Raw genomic sequence first — 17,712 nt, forward strand, 5'->3', positions numbered from 1 at the left:
CATAGCACAAATATACTTATATGTATATAAAAATAAATAAATGTATCAAATATAAATATTTTGAATTTGCAAACTACTTTAGTTAAATTAAAAGTAAAAACGCAATGCAACGATAAAATCATGTTTATAGTTGTTTTTAAAATGAAACCATTATTCCTAAACGATAGAACAATTTTATTTGACGGTTGAAATCTGATTATAAATCGTTCGAGTACCTTTTTCTTGGCATGTTTGTCCCTCTTGGAGCGATGGTCGTCATCGTCCCGCTTGCGACCCATCACCCCCAGCAGCTTGCTGACCATACTGCTGCGACCGCGGCCCTCGCCCTCCGCCTCCGGGGACTAAGGACGCAATAAGATATTTGATGTAAGAAATTAAATAAGTGATTTCTTATTGTTTGTAGTCGGAAAATAATTTCTTATTTTGTGACGCTGAACTACCAGCACCAGAGTTCCTTGGTCCAAGGTTTGTGAATCAGTTTAGATAATTAAATGAAATAACGTGCAACAGATGTAATTTGTGTAAAACTCACCTTATTAGCTTCTAAAGATTCCTGCTTTTTCAATCCTTCGCTTTTCTTCAATGACTCCGATCTCTTCGCTTCCTTTTGCTCTTGCTTTTTCTCGGCCTTCTCTTGCTTTTCTTGCTTCTTCTCTTTTGCTTCCTTCTCTTGCTTCTCTGACTTCCTGACTGACCCGCTACGCTCCATCGTTTTTTCGTGCTTCGTTTTCTCTTCAACCTTTGGGACTTCGGGGTGTCTCTCTTCTATTTTCAATTCGACCTTTTCTATTTTCTTAATCGAATCTTGTTTCTTCAACTCCTTCTCATGTTTTTTACTTTTCTCTTTTGTTTTGAAGTCTTCATCTTTGAGACTGGAGTCTGATTTTTTTCTGGATTTCGGCTGCACTTCTGTGGCGCTCGGTGTTGATTCTTGTGTCGTTGAGAGTTTTTTACTGAGATCTAATGTCGGAATAGTCGCTTCAGTACTTGAGCGGCTGTCATCTATGAAAACACAGATTTATTACAAACTTTACATGACTAAGGTTTATTTACTAAACGAATGGATATCGCTAAATAACTTTACAAATCAAAACCAATATTGATAAATTAGGAGACGCCTTTTTTGAAAATAACTAAAATATATAAAATTACCAGAAGATTTAGAGCGTTATGGAAAAGGGTTTAGTATTTTTTTTTTTTATATTCGCCGGGAGGGCAAATCACTACTCCACCTGATGGTAAGTGGTAGTAGAGTCCAAACGCGACGACGGCCAGTACAGACGGGAAAAACGTTCTGCACTAGCCGCCATCGCCTTGCCGGCCCGCAAGATGCCTCTTCACGCCTCGTTTGAAGGAACCCGGGTTGTAAGAGGAGGGGAACACGTGAGCTGGTAAGGAATTCCATTTTTTGGAAGTGCGACAAAGAAAGGAGTTGCCAAATTTCTTTGTTCGCGATGGAATTGATGTCACAGTAAGGCGGTGACATCGAGAACCAGCTCGCGTGGACTTAAGAAGGAAGGGGGAAGCAGGAATTAGAGAGAATAATTCCTCAGAGCACTCGCCGTGATACAGTCGATAGAAAGCGCTCAGTGCTGCTATCTCACGACGCAATTGTAAAGGTTCAAGGGTGTTTGTGACCTTTACGTCGCCAATAATGCGTACGGCACGTCGCTGCAACCGGTCCAAGGCCTCAAGTAGGTACTTAGCGGAGCCATCCCAAAGGTGCGAGCAATATTCCACGCAAGACCGTACCTGTGTTTTGTACAGCAGGCACAGTTGTTGTGGCGTGAAAAAGCGCCGCACCTTGTTCAGAACTCCGAGTTTCCGTGAAGCTGTTTTTATAACAGCCTCGATGTAATCCCTTGGACTAAGGTCGCAGCGAACGTCAATCCCCAGCATGGCGATTTTGCTTTGCATCACCAGCGGAGTACCACAGAGGGAGGGAAGAGGGGAAAATGTTGACTTTTTCGCCGTGAGAGCGCATATCTGTGTTTTCTTGGCATTAAACTCAACAAGATTATCAGAGCCCCATTTGGCGATGAGCTCTAACGTCCTATCGAGTTCAATGACAAGATTCTCCCGCCTCTCCTCAGTTTCCGCCCGCCCAGCCACTGCGCGTCCGTGGTATCCACCATGCACTGTACTATCATCTGCATAGCAATGTATGTTCTCAAGGGAGAGCATATCATTGATATGCAAAAGAAAGAGTGTGGAAGATAGCACAGATCCCTTGGGGACCCCAGCATTCACTACATAGAATTGTGAAGCGCAACCATCTACTAAAACACGAAGGCTACGCTTGTGTAGGAAGCTGGCAATCCAGGTGCATAGCTGAGCAGGCAGACCATATGCCAGTAGCTTGGAGAGAAGACTTCTGTGCCAGACCCTGTCGAAAGCCTTGGAGATATCGAGGCTGACAGCCAACGATTCTCCATGCTTGTCGATAGCTTCACCCCAGAGGTGTGTTACGTACGCTAGAAGATCACCTGTGGACCGTTTTGGTCGAAACCCGTACTGACGATCATTAATTAGACAGTGATCTTCTAGGTAATGGATCAGTTGGTTGTTTAAAATCCGTTCCATCACCTTACAAAGTACTGAGGTGATAGCTATTGGCCGATAATTTGCCGGGTCAGACCGATCCCCATTTTTGGGAACCGCTTGCACATTAGCTCTTCTCCAAGCCTCCGGCACACTTCCCGAAGAGAGAGAAAGTTGGAACAGGCGCGTTAACACAGGAGACAGCTCCGCTGCGCACTTCTTCAGCACTATGGCTGGTATTCCATCGGGACCGCTAGCTTTCCGTACATCAAGTGATTGCAGCTCCGCACGCACATCACGTTGCCTGATTTTAATGTCAGGCATCGTATGGCCACATGCAGGTATTGTAGGTGGCAGTGCACTACAATCATCGATGACGGAATTGTCTGCAAAGAGTTTAGCCAGGAGATCAGCTTGCTCTTGCGGACTGTGAGCTAGCGATCCGTCCGGATTTCTGAGCGGTGGCAGCGAAGGTTGGCAGAAATTGTTTTGCACAGACTTGGTCAGACGCCAGAAGCTACGGGAGCCCCTAGGATGCGAAACAAGGTCATGACCAATCTGTACAATGCGCTGTGCATCCGCTCTCGTGTATGCCTTTCTACAGGACTTGGAATTTTTTAGTATATTAGTTATTATTTTTTAGTATATTATTATTATTCTAAAAATAGCTGATGTACGCAGTTGTGTGAAACTTCAAATTTACAATAAGTTTACAAATCTATTTCAACTGAAATATTAAATTAAATAATGTTTTCATACCGATATTAATATCACGTGACGTGTCTAAGTTGGACACGTCCATACTGCTGTCGATGTAGGATTCGTCGGAGAGCGACAGCGAAGCGAATGATGTGTTCGGTTCGAAGGCAGACTTGTCTAAGCTCGCCTTGGGCGACGACGTGAAAATACTAGGCGTAGTCTGTTTTGCCGGTGTCCTGGAAATTGATACTTATTTATTACATACCTATTACACTTTTTATTTTTATTTTATTTGTTAGGTTTACTTACAATCACTTTCACTAATACATTTAAAGAAACAATTAATAGAAACTTATTATCTAAGCGTAGAGATTAATTATTCTAATTTGAAACATTCGTATTCAATACTAAAATTATTTCAATGATTTATTAAAATGTATTCAAAATTGGTATGGTTTGAAAGCGTTCAAAGTATCCAGCCAGGAGAGTATAGTCGTATACCTAACGGGTATCCTAGCCGCGTGGTGCGTGGGCGAGTCCTTCTCCTCGGCGATGCGAGGCAGCGCGGGCTCGTCGGGCTTGTCGGGCGGCGGCGGCGTGGGGGGCGCGGGGGCGGGCGCGCGCCACGCCCCGCCCCGCCGCGCCGCCGCCCCGCCCCCCGCCGCGCAGCACAGCGGCGAGATCGAGCACTTGGCCTCCGCCGAGCGGGGGTGCAGTCTGAGGGTAACAGCTCACAACTCATACTCTAGCACGCAAGTGGGTGCGTCATATCGCCTGTTATTCCGTAGAATTTTCGAGACAACTCACTGATGTTATAGACATATAATACTTTAATAGTTAAACAAATTTCAAAACACTATTTGTTTGATATCCGGGTTTGGGGATATCTTATTTGTGTATAATCACTACATACACGATGTCATTTATTATTAATATATTTTACAAACATAAATATTAGCGTCAGTGAAAAATGAACCAGATTAACGATAACAGAAAGTATAAAACTGTATGTTCATGCAACAAGAAGCGTCGTGAACGTGATGGTAGTGACAATGCATTCCCGGCGAATTGCGGATACGACTAACGATCTCGAGGGGGACTAGTCAATTGAATTTAAGTATAAGATTAACGGCTGTAAGTGCTCTCCGAAGCAAGGGAGTTTCAATACTGCTAACGTCGAAATTTTGTCGGAATCTATGTTTAAAAGCGATAGAACTAGAAAATTATATATTCCAAGCGAATACAGGCAAATAATAGATAATTGAAATAAATTTTGATTCACTAGACCGTAAGGCACAGCATTAACTCGGTATCAACAGAAAGCGTCCCACCTGTCGGGCGACAGCGCGCGGCGCAGCAGCGGCGACGCGGGGTCGCGGCGCGGCCACGCGCGCCGGCACTCGCGCGCCGCCAGCGGGGACGGGCTGCGCGCCTCGCAGCCGCGGCTGTCACACACCACACACCGCGTCACGCGCTACTAGTGCTCAACTTACGCACGGACGGGACCGAACGTCTCGACTACGTGTGAGCGTTTCGACTTTATAATTGCGTGCCCTCAGAAACCTCGGATAACCGTAAATACGATCTTGCCGTTTCATATTGATGATCATCGCAATGTCACGAAAGTTTTGTTAGTATGTGAAATGAGCATACGAACATTGTACCGGCAAGAGTGCACATTTAGTGGTATGAAGTGACATGACAGACACATGTTATCGACGATCACTCGATCAATCATAACGCGTCTCACCTGGTGGGGGAGGCGGGCGCGGGCTGCGGGGAGGGGGAGGGCGTGCGCGCGAGCGGCGACAGCGGCATGTGCTGCAGCGAGGCGCGCCGGACCTCGCCGCCCAGCTTGTGCTTCAGCCCGTGCAGGGACGACGGGCTGGCAGGCAGGAAGACATTTCGTAAGTCACGTTATTATAAATATATAGTGTAGATAAAATAGTAGCACACATTTGACATATACTACCCAATACTGCTATTTGTAGTATATCGACTGTCATGTGGTCAGTCGCATTATTTGATTAAATATTTTTTTCAAGTATATCTTCCATCACTCGGCGAACTTATTATAATAACTGTATTACTAGAGTCGCAAGGGTTTTCTATAACTTTAAGCGCCTTACTACGTAATGAGCCTTTTTGTACACTTTTTGTGTCTTGGTTTACTGTTACGACATTTTTAATATAATAATGTATTCGGTAATATATACTCACCGCTGGTAGTGAGTGGTGGGGTGCGTAGTATGTAGGGGGGAGTCTGCGGCGGGTGACGCGGCGGGGGACGGCAGCTCGCTAGACGCACCTGACACTATCTGCGGGTGACAATCAACGTTTTTACAAATTTGATAAACAAAAATTAAAACGGGATTTACTAATTTAAATTTTCATTTCATTCAAATGTTTCACAAATGATTTTATGTTTTTTTTTTTTTTTAATGTAAAATAACTAAAAACCATTATATTTTACAACCATTCCGATAAACATATGCACATCACCTGGTGCATTTCCTGCGAGGCGCGCTTGGTGGATATCCGGCGGAACAGCGAGCAGCGCCGTCGCGGTCGCGGTCGCGGCGGCGCAGACGCGCGACGCCCGCCAGCGCGCCGGCGACCTCCCGCCTGTGGGATTGTTTACCAATTACACCAATTGATTGGGAATAATCACCCTCGCCTATAAAAGTTAGGTTGTAAACACACGGCGCCAGATAAGAAGAGATACCGCGACTGAAACATTAGTACAAATAGCGTTACCGTTCGCTGCTGATGAGATAAGAACAGAATCGTCGCGAGTATGAAAACAAAAAAAATAATACCTGGATAGTGGTTTGGTCCAAAGGCGTAGCGCGTAGTGTTGCGTGCGGCGCTGCCAGCAACAACCTTAGAACCTAAACACAAACCATGTTAACTTTAAAATCAATAACATAACACTGACTTATAATAATAATACACTTAACACACATACACTTGGAATATTTTAATTCATTTTTTAATTGTTTTTTTTATATTTTTAATCTGTGCTAAGCTACTTTAGCTACGTTACAGTTTCAAAAGAACGGTTATGAATAATTAATCATACAAAATAAATATATCAACAATTGAAAGTGTTCATATTATTATTAGATATTTCGTTAATTTAAAAATAATAATGTGAACCGTAGTTTTTCCTAAACTGGGCGGATATTACTCGATATATAACATGTATGTAATAGCTAATGATAATAAAACGAAATCCACCTGACTACACAAACACGCATCTCACCTGTGTGTGCAACAGTCCCTGCACGGATTCTCCGTTGAGCTGCGTGATGAGGTCTCCTGCGCGGAGTCCCGCTGCCCAGGCCGCACCTTGCTCACTCACCGCCTGCAAACGAAACGCATTTACTTATACGCACTATAATGTCTCACTAACATTTGTTTGTCTTCATCTCATTTATTTGTGATGTACACCAACTCAGATTGAGCTGAGGTTTTAATATTCTACATTATCGGAAATCACACAGCTTCCCATCACAGAGTTTTTTTTTTAATACTAACCGAGACGAGATGATGCATGGTGTAGTAGTCAGTGTCCCCGTAGTACACGCGCACGGTGTGGATAGTGAAGCCGAAGCCCCGCGGCCCGCGACGTACCACGATGGGAGGCTTCGACGACTGGATCAGCCTAAGGAACGAACTACTTCTCTGGTAAAACCATTCACATCACCTACTTGGCATTATTTTGATCCATCCGTCCAACCATAGTTTGATGTAGCTATAAAGCTCTTATGGCTACATCAATATTAGGATACATATAGCGATTTATGTGGATATTAAAGACGTTTTATAACGGTAATAATTGGCATAATACAAGTGTGACTATTCCATGTAAATGGTAACCTCAGAGTATTTGGGCTCCCCAAAGTTCTTTTAGAGGAACACCCGAACATCTCAACAATTACTTAAAATCATTGGATACATTTCAAAAATATATTTTTTAACTTTCATATAATTACTTTCATAATATTTTGGAAAAATGAGCCATGATATTTGAAGCATAGCTTTAGTACTGCTACATCTATATCGAGTACGCTAGAGAACTAAAAGCGAAGGAACTTACGAGTGATTGGCGATCGCGAAGGGCGAGGGCGGGTCGCGGCAGGGGGAGGAGTCCCGCGACGAGTTGGTGGACGACGTGTTGCCGGCGCACGGGGACGCCGCGCCGCCCGCCGCGCCGCCCGCCGCGCCGCCCGCCGGCGCCGCGCTGTCGTCCGCTGCGCACGCGCATCAGGATTACAACACGGTCGCCACTCACGGCCTCGCTACGGCTAGTGGCTAATTTATTGATTTCAAACTCCCGGGTTCAAATTAAGCATCGAAAGTGCGTAAATCTATTGTAATCTTTCCAGTCGAACAGGATTGCCGTTCAATAATATTATGAGAATAATAGAATATATAGATTAAATCTGTTTTGACATATACTCGTACACTACAATATCTCCTAGATAATAATTCGTTGGCTAGTCTCTGTTTAAAAAATAAACGTGATATCGCTGGTCCCCGCTAAACACTAAACTTTGGACAGTCAGACATTTGTATTGTATTGTCAAAAGTTCACCTTTTTTTAAACGTAAAGCGAAAAATATAAATCACTCTCATAGAGTATTTCAGCAAACAACAATAATTATTGTCATAAATAATTGGTACTAGGCGTATAAAAATATTATTGTCGAAATGTAGTTTAAAAACACATTGTATACAATATTTTAGTCAAAAGTTCAATCACAATAGATAGATAGATAGATAGATAGACAGATAGATAAAGTCTTTATTTGGATCACACCACATGAGTAAAAATAAGAAGATAAAAAAGAAATGACAAAAGTAACACAGAGTTTAAGTTAATTTATGTCGTAGAAAAAATTAACTAACTTACAAAAATATTTACAAAAATATTTTGCATCTAATTTTATTTAATCTATATCTATTAAATATCATTGGATGCAAAATCACAAGACAACCTCTCAGTTGAAGCTGGCATAATATTGACCCAGCACTGATTTTCAGAGGCCTCCATGTGACAGTGACGGACGGCCATGTAAACGTGACAAAGAGTGATCAAATATTAAAGTGGTAGATTGTTACGTATAAACAAGTTATTAAATTACAAGTTAATAAAACTTAAAACTAAAGTCGTTATCTGAAATACATATACGATTATAAAAAAAATAGGAGATTAAATCCGATATACAAATAAAAAAGTTGACATTTAGGCGGTATTTTTGAAAATTAATATGACTCCGACTCAAACTCGGCGATCAACGCCATGGGAAGTAATGGCGGCCAATGCTATTAAGAAACAACACGGCGAATGAGCATTCTGAGAAGCGAGAATAGGTAAGTACTTAAGACCTAATCTTTGTTTTTGCTTTACATAAATATATATAGTTATTTGTGTTTACAGATTAACCATGTAATTTACATAGATAATATCAATCTATACATATAAATAAAATTGGAGTGTCTGTTTTTAATATCGAAATAACCGCTTTTTACTACATGCATATGAATACATATACGGTACATGCACCGAAATAACATTTTTTACAATTTTTGTCTGTCTGTCTGTCTGTCTGTCTGTCTGTTTGTTCCGGCTAATCTCTGAAATGGCTGGACCTATTTTGATGGGACTTTTATTGGCAGGTAGCTGATCTAATAAGGAGTAACTTAGGCTACTTTTATTTTAGAAAAAAAAATGATAATCTATACATATAAATAAAATTGGAGTGTCTGTTTTTAATATCGAAATAACCGCTTTTTACTACATGCATATGAATATATGTACAGTACATACACCGAAATATTTTTTTTACAATTTTTGTCTGTCTGTTTGTCTGTCTGTCTGTCTGTTTGTTGGCTATTGGCTGGCCTAATGGCTGGACCGATTTTGACGGGACTTTTATTGGCAGGTAGCTGATGTAATAAGGAATAACTAAGGCTGCTTTTATTTTAGAAAAAAAAAATGATAATAAAAATGATTAACTTTTTGTTAAATTCTACGCGGACGAAGTCGCGGGTACAGCTAGTAATAAAATATATTTATGCCCAAATTTCTGTTGTTTTAGAGACGGCGATAATGGTATTCCTAAAACCTACAGTGGAGGCAGACACTCCGCAACCAATATGACATGAACAATCTGCATGAAACAAATTGGCCATGCAATTATAGGTACATTTTTAATTAAATAATTATATCGTCAAACATGTTTCTTTCAATTTTGTATACTATGAATTATTTATTATCAATATACACGAATATGTGAATGAGAAAGTTAAAGTTCAGTCTGTAGGTTAAATAAATATAACTTATATCTTAGTCTAAACGTATGCAATGATTTTAGGTTACGAAGTGGGGGCGGCAGATTGTTCCAACATTTGGTCGCGGCGTATTTGAAGCTTCCACGAAAGGCTGCAGTACGATGTGGGTGCACAAGCAGCAAATAGGAATTCACCCTGGTGGAGTGAGTTGTATTTACGGCCGATGACCACAAAAGCTTATCATAGAGATATCCTGGTGATTTGGATTTTATGACTCCGAATAAAAGTAAAGCGAAATGCAATTGCCTGCGGTAGTCAGTCCTTAAAGATTTGGCTTCATTAATGTAAGGCGTTACATGAGCATGTGGCGGAATGTTAAAACAATAACGAGCGCAGGCATTCTGTACTTTTTGAATGGCCGTTTTTGAGCGAGCAAGCATTCGTGGCCCTATCACTGTATCGGCATAATTTAATTTTGACAGCACCAGTGACTCACACAGTGTAAGACGTAATTCGTTTGATAGAGACTCTCGTACACGATACAGCAATTTTAAACGGTAAAAACAGTTACGAACGGTATTATTTACTTGTTTTTCAAAACGCAAGTTTTCGTCCATAATGACGCCTAGATTTTTAGCTTCGGTGACTCTTTCAATAATTTCATCGTTTATAGATATAATAGGGCTATAACTAGATAATTGTTTAATTTGTTTTTTTGTGCCAAATATCATATATTTAGTCTTCTTCGCATTTAAAACTAGGGTGTGGGATTGTGACCATGCAAATATTCTATTTAAATCATCATTTAAGTTTTTAACGGCAGCCTCTAGGTTCGACAAGTGAAATGATGTATAAACTTGTAAATCGTCCGCATAAACATGACAATCACTATTTATAATACAACTCGTTACGTCCGCCGTATATAATATAAACAATAAAGGCCCTAAGATTGAGCCTTGGGGCAAGCCTCGTGTTACTGGACGACACGGAGAACATGCTATAGTGCCATCTTCACCTATCAATTCCACTGATTGTCTTCTATAAGTTAAATAACTTGCAAACCAATCTATAGCGGTTTTACCAAAACCATAGTACGCCAGTTTTGCAACAAGTAAAGAGATATTTATAGTTTCAAACGCTCGAGAGTAATCTAACAAAACCAGCAGGGTAACTTTACCGGAGTCCTGGGCACTAAGTATGGCATCTACAACCGTGGTGAGTGCGGTAGTAGTACTACGAAAAGATATATCTAAAGCCAGATTGAACATCAGGTAGAATATTATTGTTTTCTAGAAATTCAGATAGTTGGATGTAGACTACTTTTTCCAGTACTTTAGATAAACATGGGAGTATGCTGATAGGACGCAAATCAGACAATGAAACTGGATTATTCAATTTTGGTATAGGTTTAATAAGAGCCTCCCTCCATAGGTCAGGAAAGTTGCTAGACTGAATAGATTTATTGATAATTTTTGTTATAGCAGGGAGGGAGGAAGAAAGTGTCATCAAAATCATATCCAAAGAGATTCCGTCCTTACCGATGGCGTTCGACTTGAGCTTATGGATAATTTTTGACACAGTATCTTCATTAACGGTTTTTAGGTGGAAGGTTTCTGTACAGAATTTTGATGAAGAATACTTTTGAATAATTTGCGGGGAGACATAATCATTACCAGGAATATTTAGAAAATGATTGTTTATAACCTGAGGATCGTTAAGATGACTAGGTAAGATTAGATCCGACTTGGGTTTTACCTCAAGGTGGTTTTTAAAATGTTTCCACATGACTTTAGAGTTTTTTAAATTACAATTAATGTATGAGTTAAAGGAGGCATTTCTTTCATTTGCAATTGCATCATCTACAATTTTTTTCATTTTTTTATAATTTTCTCTATTGGCCTCGCTCTCATCTATACGCAATTTGCAATGAGCTTCATCGCGACATTTCATCATACGTTTAATAGCAAAAGTAATCCAAGGGTAATGATTATGTCCTATATATATGGTTTTAAGGGGAGCTAAGGTGTCAAAATATGCATTATGTTAGTTGTAAAATGAGAAACGAGAAAATCTATACAATAATCGGGATTAGAATATGTATGCCAGTCAATGCATTCCAACAGGACCTTAAGCTGGTCTATGTTTATATCTCTAATAGGTCTTAATAGCTTTTTCCTCGGGCGAATTTTTTCTTTTACAATATTAAGCTCAAATGAAAGGAAAGAATGACTACTCAGACTATTTACATAATCGACATTAACCTTAATATGGTTTATATTTGAACAGACAAGGTCAATCAACGTTTCGCTATGGCTAGTAAAATGTGTCGGCTCGGAAACGTGTTGTATTAAGCTAAAATAATCCAAAAAGTTGTTAAAAAGGATTGAGTGATTGTCTTGTTTATTCAGGAGATTAATGTTGAAATCACCCAATAAAATAATATAATCATAAAGGGGCAAAGACGCAATCGATTCGATTAAAGCATCTAGGAATTCTTGCACGTTTAACCATGGTGGTCTATAAGCTGTACCAATTATAATAGTTTTATTACTATGCCGAGTCCTAAGCCACATCTGTTCAACCCTAGATTCAATTGGATATTTGAGAATCTGTGTAGACAGCCCTCGTCTGATATAAAATCCTACACCGCCGCCACGCGAACGTATTGTTTCCGGTCTGAGTATATGACACAGACGGTAACCCGCGACCTTCGGTGCGCGCCCCTCCTCTCCACCCCGAAGCCATGTCTCGTTAAGAGCCAAAATGTCAACGTTGTGTCGTTCTAAGGCAACTAATAATTCTTCGGGGTGTGTACTAAGTGAACCAGGGTTTAAAAATCCAATTTTAATATTTTTTACGCCCCCCATTTATAGTGTACTATAACAGTAAATGCATTGGAAGATAAGTACCATTGAAAACACCCATATATGCTTATAAAATTAGGCTTACACATATATAAACATGATGTATACGTGATTGTTCTCGTATATGCACATATACTTATATATAAAGTTCCTAATATTAAAGATTTTAAAATTATTAGAAAAACGTAATTGGATGGCTTTAAAGATATGTTAAAATAATTTATTTCAATGTATATCACATGGGAGGTTTTGAATGTCACACCACTTTTTGTAATAAAACTATAATAATGCAAATAGCCATAAATATTTAAAATTACAAAAGGTAAAATGTTTTTCATCATATCATTACTAGACTTAAAAATAATTAAATATAATAATTTACAGTAATACAGTAATAAAAACTTTTCATTAGAGTATCGATACAGAGCTTTGAAGTAAACAACATAGTATCTATAATAAAAATAACTTAGAATAAAGAAACTCTTAAAATTCAAATTTAGCTGTCTCCAAAAATTTTTTTGATGTCACCCTCTCCTCGTACTCGGTGCACTGGGGCATCAAAGGTACGTCTAACATAAATGCGCCCGCCCTTCGTCCAAATGTATTTCCAACCTTTATTCCGGCCTTCTTCTTTGGCTTTGAAAAATATGAATTTATTTAATTTCGTAAGGCGCTCATTGACGTAGAAACGGCGCGGCTCTCCGTCTATAACGCTCGAGGAGTCGGCGCCTCGTCGTACACGCGCCGCTCGTAACATATCATCGCGCAATGCGCGCCGCGTCAACCGTACAGTGATAGGACGCGGGCGCGGCTGCTCGCCGCTACTCAAAGTATCGCGACGCGGACCCGATTAACGCCTATTTTCTTGGCCACCAGCGTGACAATTTGAGTCACATTTTCTCCGGACTTTTCTGCCAAGCCTGATATCTCCAGATCATTAGAGAAGCATTCTTGCTCCTTCTTGCATTGGTCATTAAGCTCAGAACGAAGTTGAGAAACTACTTCATGAGAGATATCGTCCCGGTTCAGGCTGCTACCTGCTTTCTGCTGCTCCAATGAAGATAAACGCTCCTCAATAATGTCCACGCGATTATTAAATTCTGTGATACAGGAATTTAATTTGGCTAGCTCGAGTCTAAAAGATGTCATCTCTCCAGAGACCGTGGCTAATTCGGCTCTTAACAATTTTATTTCTCGGACCAGATAGGATTCATCGGACGAATTTGCGTTAAGTTCCTCATCATTTCTTTCAGCGTTAGCAAGGGAGGAAGAAGCCGACAAACATTTAATGGAACCATTGTTTTTGCAACTACGACACATCCATTTTTGGGGGATACGAGATTCCGGGCTGAGATTTACGCAAGCCCTATGGAACATTGATGGACATTTCGTACACTTAGCGCCATCTGACGCAGACAGGAATTTACCACAATGATGACATTTATTAGCCATAATGTCGTATTGATTACATATAATAGTTCTCGAGATGACTACTAGGTGGCACTATAAATTAAGTCTCTTGTGTCTTAATAATAATTTTTGTACAACTATTGTGTAATTTGTTTATTTTCACTAAATATGAATATTAATAAAAATGAAACCTATATATAAAAGTTGTGTATCCAGATTATAACACACACACTGTTTCACTATTTTTATAGTTCAATTATTTATATTTAGTTATTGCTTTATTAGGAGGGTAAACACAAACGAACAGCTGATTGTGATACAGAGTTTTTGCTTTAAAACACTACTTCACTGTAATTTATCACTTTAAATTTATTTGAATACTATAAACTGATACTAAAGTAATCTAGTAATACGGATTGATTATACCGGAAACTACTAAAATATTTTATTATCAACAAAAAAACTAGGAGTCGAATCAGCTGACACCGCCGTTTGTGACGTCCTGAAATTTAATCAATAAATTAAAGTGCAATACATACCCGGATGAATAACAAGCGAGAGGCCGGAGGTGCTCGCCGACCGTCTCATAGACTTCGGCGCCGCAAGAGCTGAAGGTTTACCCTTGTCCAGCTTGTCTATGCCTTTATCGTCCTTTTTCGCTACATCCGGTCTATAAATGAATATATTACGAATTAGTAAACATCCTTGAACTATTCTAAATCAAAAAACATAGTTTTTACTATTTTAAACTAATAAATATTAATGTAAAAGTTTTGCAGGTTTAAGATTGTGTAAATTTTCACTAATGGTGTTTATATCCGTGTAACTCACAGGCGGGGTAGGAGCGCAGCATGGCTCGCGTGCAGCGGGTGCGCGTGCGCGTGCGGGTGCGCGTGCGCGAGCGTCGGCGCGTGCGCGTGCGCGTGCGCGAGCGCCGGCGGCAGCGGGCGCAGCGCGGCGCGGCGCCGGGCCGCCGGCGACACGTCGTCCGAGTCCGTCTGCGACGACTCCGCCGTCGACCCGCCGCCCGTGCCCACCATCTGAAAGTTGTCCCGGTGCACTAACTTCTCCGAGTCACACTCGACTATTGACATCAAATAATTTAGTTTCGAGCCTAATTGGAGTGGGGGAAATGTTATTAACGCTGCAACAAGTGAGCGGCAAAATTAATATTTCAAAAAAGTATGTAAATAAATGTAGGTAGTAAACAATACATTAAAAGCAAAACGGGAGGTGCATTTAAAAATCGAAGAAAATAGCATAGTAATAAATTGTCTGAAAGCTCTAAGTACTTACTTCAGCTATCGTAGGTTCAAATAGCCACGTTAAGAAAGTTCGCAAAATAGCATAATAGACTAAAGTAATAAGGAAATCCAGCAGCATAACTCACAGGGCACTTGGGATGGTGGTGCAGCGCGGGCGCGGTGGGCGTGGTGGGCGGCCCCGCGCTGTCCGGCGTGCCCGGCCAGCTGTCCGTGCTCTGCGGGACACGCTCGAGTTAGGGACTACTTGTACTGCATGTGTGTTACGTAAACATCGACATGTCGTTTAAGCTGTCGTAAGTGTACTCTTAATGTAACAAGTATAGAAAATGAATTTTAACGAGACCGTTTTACCGCAACCGCTGAATTATTTAGTGCCCTGAGGATTAAAACAACATATCCAATACGTATACATACTATCGATAAGCAAAATAATAAAAAGCAGAGTGAATAAAATAGTCATTTGAAAGTATTACGTGAACGTCATTTGAGTTCAGTTAATGTAATGTGTTTGACCTTGTAATGACCTTGGGGTGCAGCGATTACAGCTAACAAACTATACGCCTCAAGTAAGCAAAGTTCAAAATAGCCGACGATATAATATATCGCGTTGCAATACGTAATATAAAAAAAATTAATCGGTATCAATAAAGCAGATGTGCAAACGAGTGGGTTATATAGTTACCCTGGAGTCGTGTTCGAGCGCGGAGTGCGAGTGGTGGTAGTGTCGCCGCCACTGCGGAGAGGTGGAGGAGAAGGCGGCGAACAGCCCCGCCTCGTCCGCCTCGGGCGCCTCGCCCGCCTCGTCCGTCTCCGCCTCGCTGTGGTTGTAGCGGTCGCAGCGACCTGCACAAGCGAAGCCATTCGGTATTAATTTTGTAATCGTCATTGTAAATAATTTATAAAATCACCGCGTAATTTTAAATTACAAATAAAACAAGAGAATGTTAAACGGTTTTTAGTTACGTGTTACGATGTACTCACTGTCAAAGTAGCTGGTGTCCTCGTCGTTCTCGAGCTGTGGTATAAACTCAGCCTTACGTCGCAGTAGATTGTTCCAGTCCAGACCGTAGAAGTATATATGTTCCTAGATAAAAACACACAATATTTTTACTTGTGGTAGGGCTTTGTGCAAGCTCGTCTGGGTAGGTACCAACCCACTCATCAGATATTCTACTGCAAAATAGCAGTACTTGGTCCGGTTTGAAGGGTGAGTGAGGCACAGGGGACATAACATCAATTATAATGCCCAAGATTGGTGGCGCATTGGCGATGTAAGCGATGGTTAACATTTCTTTCAATGTCTATGGGCGTTGGATGGGCAATTTGGTCACCTGGTTGTAAGTGATCACCATCGCCCATAGACATTGGCAGTGTGAGGAATATTAACCGTTCCTTACATCGCCAATGCACCACTAACCTTGGTAACTAAGATGGCACCCTAAGCCCAACCACCGAGGATGGACACAACGAACGCTATAAAAATGCAATGCTAAGCAAATAGTTGCTTCCCAAACTGACTAATGTAATGTTTGTGATTACGAGTGATTATATGGTTTATATTACTCTCATTGCCTTTGGATTGATGTAAGCTCATACCACCCGATGTAGAGGTGGTCAATTTGCTCGCCTTCCTTGCTATTATAATTTAAAAAAAAAATGAAACATCCTACTCCCTTCTATATAAATGCTATAGCAATAATGGAGCGCCTCGATCCGTACCTTGACCTGGTGCGTGCCGGCCGTGCCGAGGCGGTCGCGCGGGTTGCGCGCCAGCAGCTCCGTGATGATGGCGCGCGCCTCCACCGCGATGGGGAAGTCGTCCTCGGACGGCCACTCGATGTCGTCTGCGGGACAACACCCTCACTCACTACGCCGCCCCGCACTGACACATCGTCTACATTGCTCATGCGGAGCTTGTTTTTTTTTTATATATTCCGGAAAAGCAAATGACTCCACTCCATCTGATGGTAGTTGGTAGTGGAGTCCTTGTGTATTTGAATGTTTGTTAATCAAACAAACTCAAATTTGACATAGAAGTCGGTTATGTACATTTTTCGGTGCAGTTATTATTTATTCTTATAAAGCGGCCGAGTTTATTATATATATTTATCACTCTGTACATAAGAATTGTACGTATTTCATATAATAAAAACCTTTCTGTAAATATTTATAAAATAGATTACCTAGTGTGACTAATCAAAATCTGTTTTATATTTATAATATTCAAAACCAGACAAAGATTTTATACAGCCTTATAACCGTTGCTTAGCGACTGTTTAATTAGACACTGATTTATCCTCTCTTTTTTTCATTATTGATTTGACATTCGAAAGAAGAAGACCCAGCATTCTTTAATTAATCATCTGCTAAACAACATTTATAAACGTTAAAATAGTTATTAATTAAAGCAATATATTTTAAGGAATCCATACCATTGACAGTATGCGCGAAGAGTTCTTCCGGTGTATCACCGAAGAACGGAACGCAGCCCACGATGAACTCGTAGAGTATGACACCCATCGACCACCAATCCACAGGTTTGCCGTAGCCCTGGATTTATTCATACATATATGTATTGCTAACAATGTATAGAAGACATTGGAAGCTCCGCAGAATGGAGTTGGAAAAAAGCG

General features: G+C 40.7%; 1 protein-coding gene across 3 annotated transcripts in view; it reads right to left on the reverse strand.

The window, feature by feature from the left end:
- Window positions 1–17,712, reverse strand: part of LOC126777966 (microtubule-associated serine/threonine-protein kinase 3) — a 91,132-nt gene that overhangs the window by 5,576 nt on the left and 67,844 nt on the right. Inside the window, exons 18-36 of one of the 3 annotated variants that reach the window (XM_050501317.1) lie at window positions 17,512–17,629; window positions 16,799–16,923; window positions 16,061–16,163; window positions 15,762–15,922; window positions 15,205–15,294; window positions 14,646–14,854; window positions 14,354–14,484; window positions 7,343–7,496; window positions 6,781–6,907; window positions 6,506–6,607; window positions 6,060–6,131; window positions 5,743–5,865; window positions 5,461–5,558; window positions 4,991–5,125; window positions 4,572–4,685; window positions 3,742–3,957; window positions 3,301–3,476; window positions 533–1,002; window positions 216–341 (exon numbers count right to left, since the gene is read on the reverse strand). In XM_050501317.1, coding sequence (XP_050357274.1) covers window positions 216–341; window positions 533–1,002; window positions 3,301–3,476; window positions 3,742–3,957; window positions 4,572–4,685; window positions 4,991–5,125; window positions 5,461–5,558; window positions 5,743–5,865; window positions 6,060–6,131; window positions 6,506–6,607; window positions 6,781–6,907; window positions 7,343–7,496; window positions 14,354–14,484; window positions 14,646–14,854; window positions 15,205–15,294; window positions 15,762–15,922; window positions 16,061–16,163; window positions 16,799–16,923; window positions 17,512–17,629 — 2,850 coding nt within the window. Of the gene's footprint in view, window positions 1–215; window positions 342–532; window positions 1,003–3,300; window positions 3,477–3,741; window positions 3,958–4,571; window positions 4,686–4,990; window positions 5,126–5,460; window positions 5,559–5,742; window positions 5,866–6,059; window positions 6,132–6,505; window positions 6,608–6,780; window positions 6,920–7,342; window positions 7,497–14,353; window positions 14,485–14,645; window positions 14,855–15,204; window positions 15,295–15,761; window positions 15,923–16,060; window positions 16,164–16,798; window positions 16,924–17,511; window positions 17,630–17,712 lie in introns of all 3 variants that reach the window. The other 2 variants (XM_050501316.1, XM_050501318.1) reach the window with 2 other exon arrangements.

This window comes from Nymphalis io, chromosome 24 (assembly GCF_905147045.1).
Source record: "Nymphalis io chromosome 24, ilAglIoxx1.1, whole genome shotgun sequence".
Taxonomy (NCBI): Eukaryota; Metazoa; Arthropoda; class Insecta; order Lepidoptera; family Nymphalidae; genus Nymphalis; species Nymphalis io.